General features: G+C 42.5%; 1 protein-coding gene across 5 annotated transcripts; it reads left to right on the forward strand.

Annotated features, from left to right (window-relative positions):
* Window positions 1–2,852: 2,852 nt before the first annotated feature.
* On the forward strand, window positions 2,853–19,251 carry IL10RB (interleukin 10 receptor subunit beta). Of its 5 annotated transcripts, none has more exons than XM_079972073.1 (7): window positions 2,853–3,225; window positions 10,240–10,369; window positions 11,036–11,196; window positions 13,165–13,343; window positions 13,873–14,023; window positions 14,983–15,125; window positions 16,977–19,251. In XM_079972073.1, the coding sequence occupies exons 1-7, from the start codon at window positions 3,174–3,176 to the stop codon at window positions 17,193–17,195; spliced, it is 1,035 nt and encodes a 344-aa protein (XP_079828199.1). In that variant the 5' UTR covers window positions 2,853–3,173; the 3' UTR covers window positions 17,196–19,251. The 5 variants fall into 5 exon arrangements, with proteins under 5 accessions (XP_079828199.1, XP_079828200.1, XP_079828201.1 ...); XM_079972074.1 differs by having other exon boundaries at window positions 10,240–10,363; XM_079972075.1 differs by having other exon boundaries at window positions 2,856–3,225; window positions 10,240–10,268.
* Window positions 19,252–19,717: the final 466 nt, after the last annotated feature.

Genomic DNA, 19,717 nt, shown 5'->3' on the forward strand with positions numbered 1-19,717 from the left:
TGAGGCCACCTGAGCCTTAAGCAACAGCCATGGATCCAGAAATACCCACAAGCTGAGTACCCGCCTCTTCAGAGGAAGTGAAACTCCAGCAAAAGCAGGCAACCTTCCATCCATCTGGTCTGCAGAACTAACAGTGCCTCAGTCTCATCTGAATTGAGCTTCAAAAATATAATAGGAGGTAGAGAGGCAAGGCAATCATATGATTATTTGTGTGTTGGGGGGGGGGAATAGTGCTTTTATAACTTACTGGTGCAATAAGGTTCAAGGTAACCCACAGATATTGCTAGGAACTTTATGAAACTCATACTTTATTTGAGTGTATAACAGAAATTTTAAATATTTGTATACTTGTACTTTTGCCTGTTTGTTTCATGTTTATTGGATTAACTGTAAATAATGCAAATACATAAGTACCAGTTGCTTGGCTGGTATTTTCATGCCCCGATTGTGGTCTTCCTAGAACCAGATTGCCCATCATGAGAAAGAGGATATATGAAAACATGGAACTTTTGTCTGACCCAGCTGGGCTCCCCTTATATTCTTCTATCCCCAGAATTGGATATTCTATCTCTGGAGAGGGATTATTAATTTCATTATTCTGCCTAATATGGCAGGAGGGACTTCCATTGGCAGTTTTTTAGGCAGAAGGCGCTTTCCATGGGTGGGCAAAGGAAAATGTCTCAAGAATGGCTTGGTAGGCTAGGCAGATTGTTTTGAACACCACTTCTGGAGTGAGTCCCACTAGGAGTGAGTCCCATTAGGGCCTTCCTAAAACATCCTGTAAATCTAAACTTTAAGAAATCACTGAAACTGAATGTTAACTGACAATGTTAGGTCTTTGAGAAGGGGATTCTTTTTCATCGAAGCTGTATGAACACTGATTATTGGGGAGAATATTTGTATTTGCATCTTGTGAGTTTTTTCCTAATCTACTACAATGCAAGTTATTGTGTTGTCTGAGTTTCTTTTTCAACAGAGCAGCTGGTTTTCTTTTCCTTTTTTAAAAAAAAATCTGTACTGAGAAGAAGTTGTTAGATACCCGTCTGTCTCACTACCTCCTCAAGGAAGTGCATCATTAAGTTCTCACATAATGCTAAGCCAAAGCAAGGATTAGTGTGTGAGCATGCATGTGTGTAGGTTTCTGGAAAGTGGACATTGCATTTCTCCCTCAGTCCTCCTGCTGCCACACCACCTAGGCTAAGCCATGGTTTGACTTAACACGTCATTCAAACATGGTAGCGGAGCAGCAGTAGGGCCAAGTGAAGAGTGCAGTGGCTGTAGTCTTCTGTCTGGGATCCCACATGCGTTTGTGCTAAGCCATGGTTTGGCTTAACGTTATGTACAAACCAAGTCAATTTCAAGGCAAAGCAGAATGAAATTTCTTCATTCCTGCTACCCTGTTTGTAATGGCACAGATCTTCTGGTGTACAAAAAGATTACAACCCTCAAGGACAGTAGTGCTGTTCCTCAAATTAGGACTCTCAGAAGAAATTATTTGCACAAATTCAGATTGCATTTGTCCAGCTCAGTCCCCCCCCCCCTCGAGTATAAAGCATGCAATACATACACTCTGCATTAGATTTGTTAGGATCAAACTTGGTTACAGTGGTGAAGACTGTTTGGAATGATGAGTGTCGGAAAAGATGCAGTAGAAAAGGTTTAATAATAGGATCCATGGAGGGGAGGTGGGAAGTCCAGAGATTCGGAGGAATCTGTAAATGTGGATGTGAATGGTTGTATTGTTATAATTATATACTTGTAAAATCAAATAAAAACTATTAAAAAAAAATAATAAGACTGTTGAACTAGGACTAGAGAGACCCAAGTTTAAATTCCTCTCATCCACCATATAACTCAATGGGCAACTTTTGCCTGATAATTCTTTCTGACAAACCTACCTCACAGGGCTGTTGTGAGGGGAAAATCAGGGAGAACAATGAGCTCCTTGGAGTAGGGATGGACTAAAATGGAAATAAATACAAGTAAGCATGTGGAGTTCTATGCTTACGTCAGAAGGCATATGAAGCCACCACCTTGCTGAAGCAAATAAGATCCGGGTCTGGCCACTGTCTGGATGGGACAACATGTACATTAACTTCAGCCCCATGATGGGAAAAAAGGTTGCATATCAATGCAAGAGAATCAGGTAAATGAAAGAGTGAAAACAGACATTTGCAGCAAAGTTACCCAGCATGAATGCACCAAGTGCAATATGCCAGTCAAATCAGCTTTTTATCCATTTGTTATATATACAGAGCAGCAGTAGCAGCAAGTAATCAAGGGCACATGTACTTGGCTGTGACTAAAGTTATCCCCCTGGATGAGAACAAATCAGTGAGAGGGCGATATATTTTTCTGGGTTGCTGGTGCTGTGGTTATTTTCCCTGCTGAGTGGTCCTAGTATCCGTGGATCAGTAGAGTATGCCTCTGAACACCATTCACTAAGAATCACAAGTGGCCAAAGCGTGGCTGCAGTCGGGTCCTGTTTGTGAGCTGCTCATTGGGCTTCTGGCTGAGCAATGTGAGAACCTATGCTGGACTAGATGGGCCTTGGGCCTGATCCCAGCAGGTCTCTTCTTATGTTCTTGATTGAGGACGAATTGGTTTTAATAAATTCAGTGTTGTTTGTTCACCTGGGAATATCTAATTATGAGGGGCTTGTGATGAGTTGGCTATGAAAAGCAGTCCCCTATCTTCTTTTGGTCCCTGCGTTCAGAAAATGTGATGCCTTGAGGCAGATGGGAATGATTCCTCTTTACAGCTCCTGAGCGGGCTTCGTAGGCCGTAGGGACACACAGCAGCAGCAACACCTGCAGCAACACATGTTGGCTCGCCAGGGGCGCTGAGGGCGCGGCTCCGTTGCTGCCTCCCGCCTCCCAGGGCAGCGTCGGGAGGCGGGAGTTCCCGTGTGTTTCGTCCGGGGAGCGAGGTTCACCTGGGCTGCTTCCAGACAGCGAGCGCGAGGAAGTGGCCGCGCTGGGCTGAGGCCACGCGGTTTGGGCGCTATGAGGGGAGCCAAGCGCAGAAAGGAGAAGGGAGAGGTCGGAGGAGGAGGCGCCCGGACGTGACTGAGCCGCTCCGAGAGAGCCGTGCGGGCGCCTTACGGAGGAGTCCGCCCAGGCGAGTTCTGGGGGGCATCGACTGCCCCCTCGGGAAGGGAGCCTTCGTGGGAGATGGACCCGCGAGGCTGGCCCTGCCTCATTTGCAGCTGCCTCTTCTGGTCAGGTAAGGAAAGGGGACCTCCTCTCGTCCAGGGCTTCCCGGGGTTACTTCTGGGAGCGGCCGGCCAGAAGCTGCTGTTTTCCCTCGGAATTGGGACGAGATTTCTCTGCGCCTCCCGCGCCCGTGTCCGGCTGCTGCGCTGCTATATTTCGAAAAGTAAAATTCCTGACACAGCTGCAAAGTTGTTGAGTTTTTTTTTTAGGAAACCACCCAATTGTTTGGGAACAAAGCCAGATTTTAAGCTACTTGAGCTGTTTCGCCACCTGGGATTTTCCGGACCTATGGCAAGCCCGGAGTCATCAGAAGGCGGGGGCGAGGGAACCAGTGAGATTTATAAAACATTAGTAGAAATGGAGGATCAAGAAGATCAATTAAAAGGGGTGTGGGGAAAGGAGATGACAGGGCAGATAGTCAAAGCTGGAGGAAAATATGGGGGAAAGTATGGGTTGAAAATGTTGTCCATAGGAATAAAAGAAAACTGTCATAAATTAGTTTGGAGAAGGTATCTAACACTGGTCAAATTAAATCAAATAAACAATGAATATTCGATGTTATGTTGGATTGGATGCCAGGAATTATGTTCACATGAGGTGGGGGTGTAAATATGTACATTTTGGGGGGCAAAGGGTGTTTAAGGAAATAACAGGGTTATCACTGGGTTAAAAGTGATTGAAAGTCCAGAGGTAGCATTACTTACGATGGGGTGGAAGGTTCGCAGGCTATGAAGCATTTGCTCACAAATTTATTGACAGCAGCACAAATTATTATAGCTAGGAAGTGGAAGGGGCAAGTAGAATATAAAATGGAATACATTAGTACCTCGCGTTACGTAACCCTCTGTTTACGTAAACTTTAGGTTGCGAATGCGGCAAACCCTGAAGTATTTTTCTGGGTTTTGCCGAGCTTGCATGCGCAGAAGCGATCCACAGGTTGCGGAAACCTTGGGATCCAACCGGACCTCCGGAAGGGATCCCATCCGCAGAGGTACCACTGTAATGGTATAAAGAGGTATATTAGTATGGTGCAAGGAGGTGTAATGGTATGTTAATGATAAATTAACAAGTGCCTTTAAGGTAAGACAGCGAACGTGCAGGAGAAATGATTCTGAGGAGATATGGAAGGTGTTTGTAGAATTTTTACTGTTAAAACACAAAAAGGTGGGTGGGGATGAGATCAAAGGCAAATTGGAGGCTCCCAGGCAATGGTTTGTTGTTGTAGCCTGCTGTGCACACATGTTGATGCACACGGCTGACGGTGTGTATACATGGAGCCTCAGAAACACATAGGGGTGTTTTTGCACAGGGCGCTTCTTCTGTGGGTCTTGCTGCTGCTGAGAACTAAGCCATAGTCTGGCATAGCGTTGCACCTGAACTCAGGTTCTGGTTTGTTTCTTTCCCATGAACCATAACCAAGGTTTGTTCTTGACTCATTTTTTTTTTTTAAAAAAAACCAATGAGCCTGGATTTGGAAGCAATGCTAAGTTAGACCGCAACTTGTTTCCTAGAAGCTCATCAGGAGCAGGAGAGGAGTGAAGCACCAGCAGTTTCAGCTGTGTGCACCAATACGTATGCAGTGCATTCCCATTTAAACCATAGTTTAACTATGATTTAAGCTCATTCAGACCAGTCCTTCAAAGTGAAAGACATAGGATCTGGTTGCAATAATGAAACAAAAGTGTAATAATGATCTTTTTCACTTTTGCGTTGGTTGCCATAAAGTGACCAGGCATTTCATGCAGGCAAGTGGACTTGCTGGACAGGTTGCTCTGTTCCTCCTTTGTGCTTGGCAAATAAACCAAATAGACAGCTGGAGGAGGGAGTCCTCTTCCATGCCCAGCATAGGAATGCAGTTTTATATCCCTGCCCTGCCAGCTCTCAACAAGGTAGTTTGCATGTCAGTAACTTTTGTTGGCTTTTTTACAAGCAGCTGTGAATTAACATGGTTTACAAGTCAGATTGGCACCGTTGTTTAGGAAACATATAAAGAAGTATCAATGGGAAACTGATTTAAATCAGTTTCTCTCATCTCCCCCCCCCCTTAGAGATCTAAATAATTGCTCTAAATCAACCCACTCAGCTTAGACGGTGACCAGACACACCCTATAGAAACTCCAGTGCCTGTCATAGTTGGATGGAACAGCTGTAGCTTTCGTGAAACTTAAATCAGTTTTTTAGGTCACACTGTGCCTTACATTAAAGAATTTTAAAGAAACGTGCTTGACACTGTCACCGTACGTTTGAAGAAAAAGCAGTTCACCAGCAGTTGTTGCTGGTGCAATCAAGCAGTAAATATGACTCTCTCCTCGCTTCCTTTGACCTGCGCTGGAAGCTAGAATGATGCAGGTGAGGGGAAACACACACAGCCATGAAGCCCCCTGGAGTACACACTCACCCTCCCAGTTTTTCCTCCTTTGAGCTGTGCCGCTTGGTAGGGAAGGAAGTTAGCAAACAAGACAAGTTACTACTCAATCCCATCTCTCGCTCATCCTCTTTGGACACAGCAGCAGTGAGGATGAGGTGCATGGAGCTGCCTAAAGAGAGTGCAAATAGCTACCTCTGCCCAGTTGCTTGCCCCCACCCCAGCAGTGCAGCATAGCTGGTTGGTTGTGGAAATCTCATCTTTGCTGGCTTCCCTGTGCTCTCCATGTTAGTGGTGCAAGAACAGGCACTGGGCCTAAGGAGCCCAATCCTCTTCTCCATCCTCTTGTTGCCCAGTGAGAGAGGGCAGGTGATCAAGTAGTCCTCTCTTCTGGAGTAGCTGCTGCCTCCACATATTTGTTCAGCGTTCCTCTTTCACTTGCAGTCAACACTTCCTCTGATGCCTTACCTATTCTTTCCAACTGGAAGTCTCTTCCTGATCACACATCCTCTCTCTTTGGGTAACACAGCAGGAAGGATTGAGCTCAATGGTGTCATTCACAGTGAGCAAGCAAAGCAAAACAGTTGGTGGCTGCTCCTCAAGAAAGTGCCGCCTCATTGCCTTACTCACCCATGCTTCGTCTATTATTGGATGGCACTGGGTTCATCATGCCTCTGAATGTCAGTTCCTGGGGATTATTGTAGGTGTACAGCTCATAACTGAACAACAGCGTCAGTAATTAGAATGTATTTTCTCATTGCACTATTTGGGACAATATAGTCATATAGAAGTTGTGTAGAACATGTTAGATTGCACACAGTACTGACTTCCTTTATACAATCAAGATTCAGGTAGTATATGGGCTTGGTACCTCAGGTTTTAATTGGGTTAATTTTTGGTTTCTCCCCATCTTTTATTCACCTGCATGAATCCACACTTCCTTTCTTTGCCATAGTCTGGATGAAGAGTTCTAGAAAATCTGAGCGTTGGCATACTATCTTGTGATAGTTTGACTGGCCTAATAAAGATGTTGCCCTAATATGGATTTTGGAATTTTTCTTATGGGCTACACAGCCATCTTTCTTTCTTTCTTTTTAATCTTAGGGTTGGTAGTTCTGATGCAACCATCCATTTCTCATAGATAACAAAATTTGACTACACACACCCTGATTGATAGTTGTGAAATTTTCCTATAATAGGCGGATAGATGCTGTTTACAAAGTGATTAAACAAATTCATGGAGAACAAATCCAGTCATGGTTCTTCTCAGTGAAGTCAGCTGAATGGAATGCCTGTGAAAAGGAATGAAAGAGGATTGATATTTCGATCGTGCTCTGATTATAAGGTTCTCAGAGGCACCTTGTTGTCCACAGCTGGAGATGGAATGATTAACTCCCTGTCTGATCCAAGAAGACAGTTCTTATGTTAACAAATCAAAGGCTGGAGTGAGATTAGAACTGCTTATTTTTCCATAGCCCTGTGTGTAAACTGGCAAGCACCTAACTGTTCATTATAGCTGCATGCTACTGAAAGTCATGTTGAAAACATTGCTGGCTCCAGGGTTTCATGGGGTTTTTTGAAGGGAGATGGAGGTTACTGGTTTGTTTTGTTTTTGTTCATGTTTTTATTATGTATTTTGTATTTTTATCCTGTGTTTTTATCCTGTGAACCGCCCTGAGATCTTGGGACGAAGAGTGGTATACAGATTTAAATGGGCATACATCCTTCTTGCCACTGCCCAGTCATCTGTTGTCTTCCTCTGTGTCCAACCAGTCAGCCCAGTGGAAGAGTGAAAGATGAATGGAGGCAGCGGTTCCTTCTCATTCAGTCAGTGCTTGGGGAGGGCATGAGGATAGGCAGCAACAGCAAGGAAGAGAACCAGCAACATAGGGAGACTGTGATGCTTGACAAGGGGCCCTCTGCTAGAGTGTGAGCCTCAGCAGGTGCCAGACAATGCTGACGCCTGATTCCATTCCCACTTGTAAGGCAAAACAGATGAGTTTGGATCTCTTTATTCTATGCAGATAGTGGGATAGCATAGTCCATTCTGTATCTTGTATTCATAGTTGTAGAAAGTTCTTTCATATGGAAACTTCTGGAGCCAAACATCTTTGAATCCCACATTCTCAAATCCAACTTATGTACATTACCAAGAATACATTGCAATTGCTTTTACTCAGTAATTAAACCACTAGGAACAAAAATATTGCTCTGTACTGTTAATTCACAGTACTTACTAAAAGTGGTCTTGCACTGGAAAAGTAATGTAGTTGGTACATTTTGTGCATTTAAATCCTGCTGAAATACGTGGAATTTCAGCCTTCACCGGCTTTCATATATCTTGGATTACAACACCCATCTGCCCCCCAACCAGCACAGCTGTAAGTTATAGTCCAATCACCAGGTTGCCAGAGGCTAACTTAAAAATGCCAAACTACTAGATTGTGGCAATGCTTCTTGCTCGGCTGGATGGAGGGTAGCCAGGGCTGTGTGTGTGTAGAAACTTGACTACTGTACAAAGGAAGAATTCCCATTCATTGCTCTGTTCACTTTTGCCTCTGGCCCTGCCCACCAGTGGCATGTGGCCTCTGGGAGGTTGCCCAGAAGGGGAGTGTGGCCCTCAGACTTTAAAAAGGTACTCCAGCCCTGGTTTATGCCACACTTAATGGTACTGATCAGAAAGATGAAAGTGAAATTGCCTCATAAGATCAGGGTAGTAGATATATTTCTTTTGCTATATTGTAATGACCTGCAGTTGTTATAGGCAACGAATCCAAGAGCTGAAATAATGAGATCAACATTAAAATACCTTTTGAAGATCATTTTTATCCACTCTGAAAATAATGGAACATTTTCTAGTTTCAGTTTTGTAGCAACTAAGGTAAGTTGAAAAACATACAAAGAACAGGAAAGGACAGCCATGCACCATGAACTAACTGATGGGTGTAATATAATATGATTCATTCTCGAGTCATAGCACTTGAACAATCATGGTATTTTACAAGATTGAGTAAACTGATACTGAAAATTCACTGCTGATCAAATGCATTTTCAGACTGCAATTGAACTATTTCACAACATATATTACCATATATTCTTGTATTTTACTTTAAAAAAACCCCTCTGTTTTCTGCCTTCTAGTTAAAAAAACAAAAGGTTCAGTAAGTATTGACAGAAATCAGCTCATAAATCGTAAAAGGGAGTTACAATTCACCCTTCAGCCATCTATGCAGCCCTTGACTCTAAGAAAAATGCTAAAGCTTCACAAAGAGATGTTTGTTCAGCCCTTTCTGGATAACCTCCAGTTGAAGCCTTTCGTAGACCACTTTCATAGTGAAAAAAGATTTCCTAATATTTAACCAAATTCCAGTTTCCTGTAATATATATGCCACAATTCATTTCTGGATAACCTCCAGTTGAAGCCTTTCGTAGACCACTTTCATAGTGAAAAAAGATTTCCTAATATATAACCAAATTCCAGTTTCCTGTAATATATATGCCACAATTCATTAGTCTCTTCTGAGTATGCTTCTTCTTGCTTCTCTCCACCAAATGGCAGGGCTGGCTGCTCTGCGTTTTGTATTCAGTAATGCTGGTTAACTACTTTTATATTCTGTATTTCTGACATCCTTGATATGATGCTTTCTTCCATCTTTCAATATTCCTTATTACATTTCCCTCTGTTTTCTTTCATCTTCCTTCAATCCTTCTCTGATTTAAATATGACCTTCCTTCCATACCTTCATTTTCTGAATAAATTTATCATGCTGTAAATCTCAACCAAAAATAACACAACAGGTGAGGTGATACAGATGAGGTTGTATCTTAATAAAGAAGTAGCAACAATAACAAATGGATGGTGACGATTTAGAACAGCATTTGCCAACGTGGTGCCCACCAGATGTTTTAGACTATACATCCCGTCAACCCTAGCCACCCTTGCTGGCTGGAACTGATGAGAGCTGTAGTCCAAACATCTGGAGGGCACCAGGTTGGGGAAGAGTGCTTTAAGAGTAGGAGAATTAATAAGCTTGGTATACAGCAAAACAATTGAAATGTCCCCTGCACTAGCACTACTTGGGCTTAGGATCCTGTCTGCTCATGATTATTCTAAAGATCACCTCTTAGTCTTTCTTTTGACTGCTGCTGTTATGGAGATAGCCAGATGTTGGAAAACCGGTGATGAAAACATTGATTCTTGGTATAACAGACTATGGTCAATAGCATTGGCTGAGAAACTAACGTGCCAGGTGAGAGTGGCAAAGAGCAAACACAATCCGTATACCTTTTATAACATATGGCAAACGTTTGTTGAATACATCAATTGTTCAGACTGTGGCAGGAATCCACCCAGCACTCATGGGGAAATGTAGTGTGATCTCTTAGAGTAATCAAATGAAACTTTAACACATGGCATGATAAAAGTCTGTAATTTTATCAGGACAAGTTACTTGTTGTTTACTGTTGTAACAATTGTTTTCTCAATATTTATCTTCTGTACCATGAAAATAAATAAAAACAGTATTTTTTAAAAAGCGTAGGAGGAAAGAATTAACCACATTTATATCCTCAATTGTTTAAATACATTTTCCCAACCAGTGACAGAAATTCAAGGCTACATACCAGTATTTAAACAGCATATCATGTTTGTATTTACAGTGCATGGGATGGTACCAGAACCTCAGAATGTAAGACTTCATTCAGTTATGTTCGACACTTTTCTCCAGTGGGATCCACCTAATTTTCACAAAGGAAGCATGACTTACACAGTTCAGTATAAAGTGTATGTGTGAGTGAAATGGCTTATAATTTTGATAGTTTATTTTAAGGGCACAATCATATCATCTATGGAAGGGCATCCCAGAGGCCATAGAATAAAGCAAATCTTCTTTGTCAACAGCTAGCTCCCCTCCCCTCCCCAGAGACCCCCTTCTTGTAGTTGTGGAGACTTCCACAGCCACTCCTCCCCCTGTTATGGATGCTTTGGTGCAAGGGAAGGCAAAAGGAATGTGCCAGGGTCAGCTCCAGGTTTGTGGAGCCCTTGGCCAAAGTTTCCTGTGTTGGGCACCTTTCTCTATCACTGGTCCCTGGTGACTGCTGTAGAGGCAGCACTTTAAAAAGTGTGCTATGGCTAGGTCTAGGCACCCTATTGATTTCTCACTGTGTCCCAGAGATGCTGGGGCAGGGGGATAAAGGGGAATTAAAGGATAGCTTGATGCAGCCACTCAGCACTGTGGAGCCTGGGAGTGGGGAGATAAGGGCCTCCAGAGCAGTCATCGCTACTGGGCTCTGTAAGGGCACTGGGAGCTGCCCAAGGATACCACATGATAGATGTTTCAAATGATGCATTGATTATACAAGAGTAAGAATTGAAAATGAATTGTTGCCTGAAATGAGAGAGAGAGAGAGCTATTCTTTCCTCAATAACACATTGATTTTCTTTCCATTTTTACAGATATGGAAATGGGTTCACTGATTTATGCCAAAGAACTGATGTCACAAAGTGCAATATTTCAAGTATCCCTATTCATGGTAGTTACATTGTAAGAGTTAGAACTGAAGTTGAGGAGGAGCGATCAAATTGGGTAAACATCACCTTCACACCATTCAGTGACAGTAAGTGAAGATTCAAGTTCACTGGAATATTATTTTTAAAGGTTGTGTTGTCTGGCTTAACAATATGGTTTATTTAGAACGACATCATGGTGAAGGGTTAAAAGGTAAAGGTAAAGGTACCCCTGCCCGTACGGGCCAGTCTTGACAGACTCTGGGGTTGTGCGCCCATCTCACTTAAGAGGCCAGGGGCCAGCGCTGTCCAGAGACACTTCCGGGTCACGTGGCCAGCGTGACATCGCTGCTCTGGCCAGAGCCAGAGCCGCACACGGAAACGCCGTTTACCTTCCCGCTGGTAAGCGGTCCCTATTTATCTACTTGCACCCGGAGGTGCTTTCGAACTGCTAGGTTGGCAGGCGCTGGGACCGAGCAGCGGGAGCGCACCCCGCCGCAGGGATTCGAACCGCCGACCTTTCGATCGGCAAGTCCTAGGCGCTGAGGCTTTAACCCACAGCGCCACCTGCGTCCCGGTGAAGGGTTAGTTAAGACCAATTAGAGCAAAGAAAAAGGCACAGGGTGATATCTACCTGAGTATGCTCAGTGGACTCAGCTTATGTTGGATACTGTGCATAAGTTCCAAGACCATGTTCAACTTAGTAAAATGTCTGTTTTTTCATAGACTGAGAGAGTTTCCCATGGACAACCTTTGCTCTGATTTGGCACACTCCTAGGATTCCGCTCCTTTGCTTGTACAGCTTTCTGTGGGCCTCTTTGGCTTGTTGTGCCCTTTGGAATAGTTTCACTTTTCATTTTAGTTTCCATTTATCTGACTTACCTGGATTACTTCATCCAAAGTACTCTTTCAGCAGCTAGTTTTATAAGCCCACAACCACAGGTTCCCGATTGGTGTTCCCAAAGGATTTATAATTTGATCCCATTTATTTGTCCACTTAAACAGTTGTATGCTATCTGCAAACTTTCTCTATAGATCTTACCCTGAAGGCACTCCCCTTCCTACACCCGCTCTGAATAAAAAAAGCAGGGTATTTCCCTGCTGTGTTTGAACAATGCACTGAGAAAGGCTTGTGAAAGCTAAGTCAAAATAGCTATGTCAAAATACTGGAGGGTTGAGGTGGGGACATGGCCCCACAGTCATTTTCACATTCTCTCTCTCAAGCTAGTGTTACTAATTGCAGTTTTGGAATATTACGATGGTTAGCTTGTTGGTGTGCATAAAATGTGACACGCATTTGGACCTTTTTATAACCAAAATAAATACTTCTGAAATGCTATTGGAGCCAGAGAATAAGTGGGCCTGTCTATATTTTATATTTTATTTCTTCATTTCTGAATCCAAAAGCTAGTTGCAGGCATTATTTCTTGGTAATCGATTCGCAAGGCATCCATTAAGAAACAACTAGAGGTAGCTGAGGTGCTTTGAAAGGAAGTGCAGATCATTTATGATATAATGAGAAATATGATGTGCTTGATTATACTCTGTCATAAAGCTTCAAAAAACATATGTAGGCTATGATCCCAGACCTTTCCTGGGAAAATCCACAGGAAACCTGTTCTCAGTCATGGACATAGAAATTTGTTTCAGTAGTCATAGCAATGAAGCTGCTTATAACTAGAGGCATTTTGGTAGAGCACAGTCGATTAATGCATAAACTATCAGTCCCTCAAAATTAAGAACCATTCTTATTCATGTTTAACAAACTGAACCTGCATCCATCTGTTCAACAGAGACAATGTAACCTCAAAAGAAGTTGAAAAGATGAGGCAATGAAAACATTCCATACTCCTGCTTTTGTTCTTAGCAAAAGCAGAAATAACATAGTGTTCTTATGGTGCCACAACTATTCAGGTGCCACTTCCCTAGTATTTCATTCTATATTAAATACTTTCTCGAACTTTCTCATGTGAAAAAAAGCAAACTTCTTATATGGTGTTCTGCATATTTAAATGGATCTAAGAGCAAAGTAAAAACAAACAAATTTGTTAACTTTTGTTTTCCTCCACTTCATTTAGCAATCATTGAACCACCTGCTGTACAAGCTGAAGCTACAACACCCGGGGTCTTGATTGTACAAATCACAGACCCACTTGTTTCTAGAGATGGTGGCAAATATTCCATAAAACATTTTTATGGCCATGGTTTTGTGACTTACAAGATGCGAATTTGGAAGAAAGATTATGATGGTGAACAGGTAGAGTGAATCTGTTATGGTGATTAAATATGTTGCTACATAAACAAGTACAGGAAAGCTTTAGTGAGTTCTGTGTCTCAAAAACTTAAACCTGATCATTAGATAGCACTGACAGGGTCAGCCAGGCTACGTTAGTTTCTAATTACGTTTTCCAGTAGGAGTCTATTCTTTTCTACTAGCATTCGATTACTGGTACAGAAGTGTGTTGCTGGTAGTGATTTGTAATGAGTGATTTGTAGGATGGGAGAATCAGGCCTCTCTAAGATAAGGATTTAGCACCTTATTCTTTCATCACTGGGAAGGGTTGAAAAGGGACAGCATCCTTTGCCATATGTTTTTTGACGTACAGAAACCTTAAGCTGTGGCACAAAACAGTAAGAGGTTTTGTAGGAAGTGGGTCAGAGCCAGTAGGCTCCAGCTAACTTTCCAAGCATAGCCTTCTGATTTAAGGTAAAGGGCAGGACTTAGAAAGGAGGATAAGATTGTGCTGTGAAGATTCTCATTTGTCAATTTCCTACTTTCATACTAGGTTAGATATGTGAATATAACACAGTCTTCTAAAACATTGCCTGATCTGGATCCTGGGACAACATATTGCCTTCAGGCTCAAGCATTTATTGTTGAATTAAATAAAAATGGGGACTGGAGTAACGCTTTATGTATCACTACAACTGACAATGGTAATATTTAATGGATTGAATACCTATTCATAAAGGACATTTTTAAAGTCTGTACTCTTTCTCCACCCCACACCCCACTTATTGAATTAAAGTGAAACCTCACTGATTTGTGCTTTGATTTATATAAAAATCTAGGCTAGTCCTATGCATGGTCGGTCACTCACAAATAAATCCTTCTGAATTTCACGTCATTTACACTCAAGTAAGTGAGCATGAGCTAAGAATCTCGGTTTTAATACTTCAGTTTTGTGCTCCTTGGTATTGTTAAGCACATCCAAACTAGGAAGAACTAGGTCATCTTCCTACTGAAGCAAAAACAAGCGTCTGATTTGGGCCACAGGGTCAGCACTTGCCAATCTGAGATTTTGACCAAGTCATTTTTGAATACACTTAATGGCTACTAGACACAGTGGCTATGTTCTTTCTCCACTGTCCGGCAGTATAGCTCTGAATGCCAGCTGCTGGGGATCAAAAGTAGAAGGAATGCTGTTGGGCTCATGTCCTGCTTTCAGGCTTCCCATAGGCATCTGGTTCGCCACTATGAGAACAGTTTGCAGGACTAGATGCCCACTGAGCTGATCTAGACTCTTGTGTTCTTAATGCATATGCCCATTCACATGCCAGTGGAATGTTAACATGCAGGTGTCCTCATGCTGTCAGCACACTTGGTAACTGCATTTAAGTTTGTCCAGGTGCACATGAAAAGCTTACGTGCATAAGGACATCTGAAAATGGCTGGCTAAAATGAAACAAGCCTACAACAGACCAAATTTTATTTTCATTTCTTCTGTGCCCCTATCAATATAAATATTGTCTTAGTTATAATTTTTTTACTGTGGAATGTCTTATGAAGTATTTAAATTTTCAAACAGGAAAGTGAGGGGTTGGAGAATATGTACCTCTATGATATACTCCAAAAGGAATTAACAGTTTCTTTCCCTCCCCGCCCCCCCATGTAGGTATAAATACAGTGCAGCTGACTATTATCCTGCTATCAGTGTTGGCTTTGTTACCTTTCATCTGCTTTATGATTTTACATGTTTATCGATGGGCCAAATACATCTTCTTACCTTCGTATTATTTACCACAACATTTCATAGAGGTTTGTTCATTTGTACTTTACAGTTTACTTAAGAATCTGTTGCTAAAACTAATTAAAAACTCAATCCATCCATTAACCAGTTATTCTCCATGGAGATCCAAGATATGTAAATATAAGTACAACCCTCTATAGTTTCGGTTTGTTTAAGCCCAGTTAAAAAAAAAAATCATGGGAAAGCTGCAATAATGTGGTCATTTTTCCTCCACTGGTGTATCATAATTGTCAGAGCTGCCTCCAGGTCCCAGCTCACAGAGGACCAACGCTAGGCTGTAGTTATGTACAAAAGTCTTTATTGAGGTTCAGTTTCCATTTTAAAGCCGCAGCGTGCAGCTCTACGTCTCGACCTTAGACCGGCGAAGTCCCGTCTGAGTCTCCTCCCCTTCCACACCAGTTTAAGACTCTAGCCTTGCTCCACCTCTTCCTAAGTTCCTTTCTCCTCTGGGCCCTCCTGCCCGCTAGGGTTTCATCCTTCCTGGACTCCTCTGACGCTGACCCTGACGATTCTTGCCCCTCCTTCCGGCGGGCTTTAGGACCTGGTTCCCTATCCGGGCTACCTTCTGTGCCACTCGCCTGTACATTTGAACTTGGCGCGCGCGCCCAGCCTGCAACTTTCCTCTTGACCGTTAACTCTCTCTCCGATGGAGGCGTGGTCAACCCTGACTCATCTTCTCTCGCTGGTGGTGCATATGTGGGCTCTGACACCTGGGGCTCCTCCCCCCCACTACGCTCTGGTGGGGAAGCTGGTCCTGATTTCCAACTGCTGCTCTGGGAGTCCCCGCTGGCCCCTTGCTTCTGGGGTGTCCCCCTTGGGTCGCCCCTTGCCCTGCCCATCGGCGCCCCCTTCTGTGAATCTTCCGATTCGCTGGAGAGGCTCATGGAATCTATCAGGCTGCTGTCATATTCTCCTACGCTGCCCTCGGATTGCTCCCCCTCGCTCTCCATCTCCTCTCCTCCCTGCACTCCCGCTGAGTCCCTGACAATAATCCTTTCTTCTGAATGTCCCATCAGATGGTGACACTCACTGAAGTTCTCTACAGTGTCAAAATGTTCCATTATCTCACCAAATTGCTCTTTGTGAGGCACAAAGAAGCTGCTCATTTCAGATATGACTGAACAATGCACTTTGACTATATGCATACGGCTGGGGGCCAGGGGGGAATGGGACTCCAATGGCTCCACTGAGCTCCATGCAGATCCTCTTCCACATATGGATGAATAATACCTACTACAGTGGTGCCTCGCAAGACGAAATTAATCCGTTCCGTGAGGCTCTTCGCCTAGCGGTTTTTTCGTCTTGCGAAGCAAGCCCATTGACAGCTTAGCGGATTAGCGCTATTAGCGGTTTAGCGGCTTTTAGCGATCAGCTGTTAAGCGGCTTATCAGCGGATCAGCTGATAAGCGGCTTAGCGGCTTAGGAAAAGGGGGGGGGGAAAGGGGAAAAAACCCACAGGAACTCGCAAGACATTTTCGTCTTGCGAAGCAAACCATAGGGAAATTCGTTTTGCGAAGCGCCTCCAAAACAGAAAACCCTTTCGTCTAGCGGGTTTTCCGTCTTGCGAGGCGTTTGTCTTGCGACGCGTTCGTCTTGCGGGGCACCACTGTATTTATTTGCCCACTGTACTTCAGTTTATAGGGCACTATCTGTAGCTTGAAGGTAAGAAAAAGCATTGAGATTTTGAGATTCTTAGAATTGTAATGGACAGTTAGTCACCTGGATTAATGTTTTAGTCTTTCCTGAAAACCAGAAAATAGGAAATTTGTATGCCTGGTTTAAAGCGTCTCTTAAAAGCAGCAGGAATGATTAGAAAAAAACAAGTTCCTTCATCTTTCTTCTCTTTTTTTCCCTCCCAGTTTTTAAGCAAGCCTTTTTACAGTTCTCAGTTTCTTGCATCTCAGTCACAAGGAGAAGAACAGTCCTATGACAAGATAATTGTCCTTTCAGAGGAGTCAAAAAACGATAATGAATATGAGGAACAAATGAGAAATGCAAAGCAGCTGCTCCAAGGTTCTCATGAAGAAATCCTTAGGCCAAAAGAAGTTTCAGATTTTACGCCTCTGGTACACTCTTAAGTGGAAGAAAAAAACGTGGAAAGTGTGTTTTGAAGGCAGTTGGTGGCACTTTCAAGGAAGCAACAAACACCTTGCAAATTACAGATTTAAAACTGTTAATTTTGTGAACATTATTTTCAAAACTATATTTATTCTGTTATAATATATTTTTAAAGAATCTTGTAAATACAAATTATCTATTTTAAAGATTTATTTTTATATATATTGAAGCCTTAATTTTAGAACAAACCATCAATGAAGTATTAGTTAAGCAAGTTCACTCATATCAAAATTGTGAAGTTCCAAATCTTTTATTACAAGTGGATTTGTGCATTGTGTAGAATAGTTCAAATTCATTATGAGAAACATACTGGGATTTATAAAATAATGATGCTCCCATAGTATTATGTTTTCTGATCCATATTTGCTTTAAACTGTGTCTGTATTCAAGTAACACCATCATACATAGGATCTAGGTAAGAACATCTATCCCTGTAAGCAAACTCCTATGTGCATCTCATTTGCTATGTACATCTAATGTACATCTTGTATAGCTGGCATCTATCTACACAGCATTGTTTTCAATGCGATTTGTATTGCAAGATGCTTTCCCAACCTTATTCTGGCGCATCCAATTGCATCTTTTAAAGGCACAAATAGAGTTGGGTTGGGATTGCAGTCTTCACACCATGATCCAGCTAGATACATATGTTCACAGTAGCATGTTCTGAATGTTCACCATATGTTCTGAATGTTAGCTATATAATGAACATCAATTAGTGTTGCGCGTGCAAAGCCAGGGCCTGAGAGGAGTGAAGGCTGAAGCCAGCCAACTATCCACTGTCCTGTCTCACTATGTCCCTGAACAAGATGATTTTTGGCTATTGCTGAGCCCTGGAAACATAGTTCCTGGGCTTGGCTTTTCAACCTGGGGATACCTGTTCAACGGCTCAGTTTCTCGTATGTGTAGCTCGTATGTGCCTAAATCCCTCTTCAGTAGAACCTAGGGCTCATTCATACTTCTGCTTGTCCCACTGGTTTCCCCGGGAAACCCCTCTGTTTACTACTGAGTCAGAGCAAATTGAGTTTTCTCTGGATTGACATTTGTTCCGATCTAGCACGAAAGAGCAGGGTTTTCAGAGAAAAGCAGTGCAGCAAAGACAAAATCACTTGGATCCGTGCCTAGAAAGCACAGGACAAGTGGAAAACCACTCAGACACATGCTTTCACATGGGACAAGAGGAAGTGTGGACGAGTCCTTAGTCATTACGAACTTCCACTGGATTCTTTCCAATACACGGAAGTAATCTCCATGTATTTAGACTGTAGTACTATGCACCTGTGGGATGTGGGTGGTGCTGTTGGTTAAAACACAGAGCCTAGGACTTGCCAATCAGAAGATCGGTGGTTTGAATCCCCATGATGGGGTGAGCTCCCGTTGCTCGGTTCCTGCTCCTGCCAACCTAGCAGTTCGAAAGCACGTCAAAGTGCAAGTAGATAAATAGGTACCGCTCCGGCGGGAAGGTAAATGGTTTTCCGTGCACTGCTCTGGTTCTCCAGAAGCGGCTTAGTCATGCTGGCCACATGACCCAGAAGCTGTATGCCAGCTCCCTCGGCCAATAAAGTGAGATGAGCTGGTTGGTCACGACTGGAGAGTTGGTCACGACTGGACCTAATGGTCAGGGGTCCCTTTACCTTTACTATGCACCTGGGAATAAGCCCCACTGAACTTCGCAGAATTTACTTCTGAGTAGTTGTGTAGAAGTGCACTTTGTATGGCATAGCTGCTTGATCTTAATTGTTTTTTTACCATTTTAAATAGTTGTTTTTAGCCTTTTTACTGATAATTTTATTGTTTTATTCTTTTTGTAAATAACCTCAAGGTTTTATTACAACACTTATATGCATATAAGTGTTCTGAAATAAATGCACACCGCTTCAGAGACAAAGCAATGTTTTATGACAAATGTGCACAAGAGGACATTTATTTATTTTAAAATATTTGGCATGTATTTCAATTTTTAATGATGGTACCTGACCTATTTTGATTGAATAAATGTATGGAAGCCTTTCAGAAGTTCTCTTTTTCCTGAAGCTGATTAATAGTTACATTTGGGATGCAATGCTCAAATCTAACAAATTTAACAATTCATACCCTTACTCATATTAATGATTAAAGTACAATCAGTATAGTGCTCTGATCTAGCAGGAAGATTTAACCGTCTACTTATATTTGTATGTATTGCTATTGACCTTTGAAATTACCGGTAGATCAGCTGCTTGCTATGCCTGAATTGGAGACTAACTTGAGAAACCTGCAGATGACATTTGTTTTCCAATTGTACCTTCATCACAGAATAGACAGGCAAAGACAACTGGTGCAAGAAAACTTATTGGGAAAATACTTTGAAACTCCCCACAATTCTTAACATGTTTCATGTCTGTGTTGTTCCCCATGGGAAGCAGAATTATATGTAATTTTTATTATTATTTAAATTTGTATAGTGCTTTTCCATATAAACGTATGGAACATATTACAGGGA

This window comes from Podarcis cretensis, assembly GCF_951804945.1.
Source record: "Podarcis cretensis genome assembly, chromosome: 4".
Classification (NCBI taxonomy): domain Eukaryota; kingdom Metazoa; phylum Chordata; class Lepidosauria; order Squamata; family Lacertidae; genus Podarcis; species Podarcis cretensis.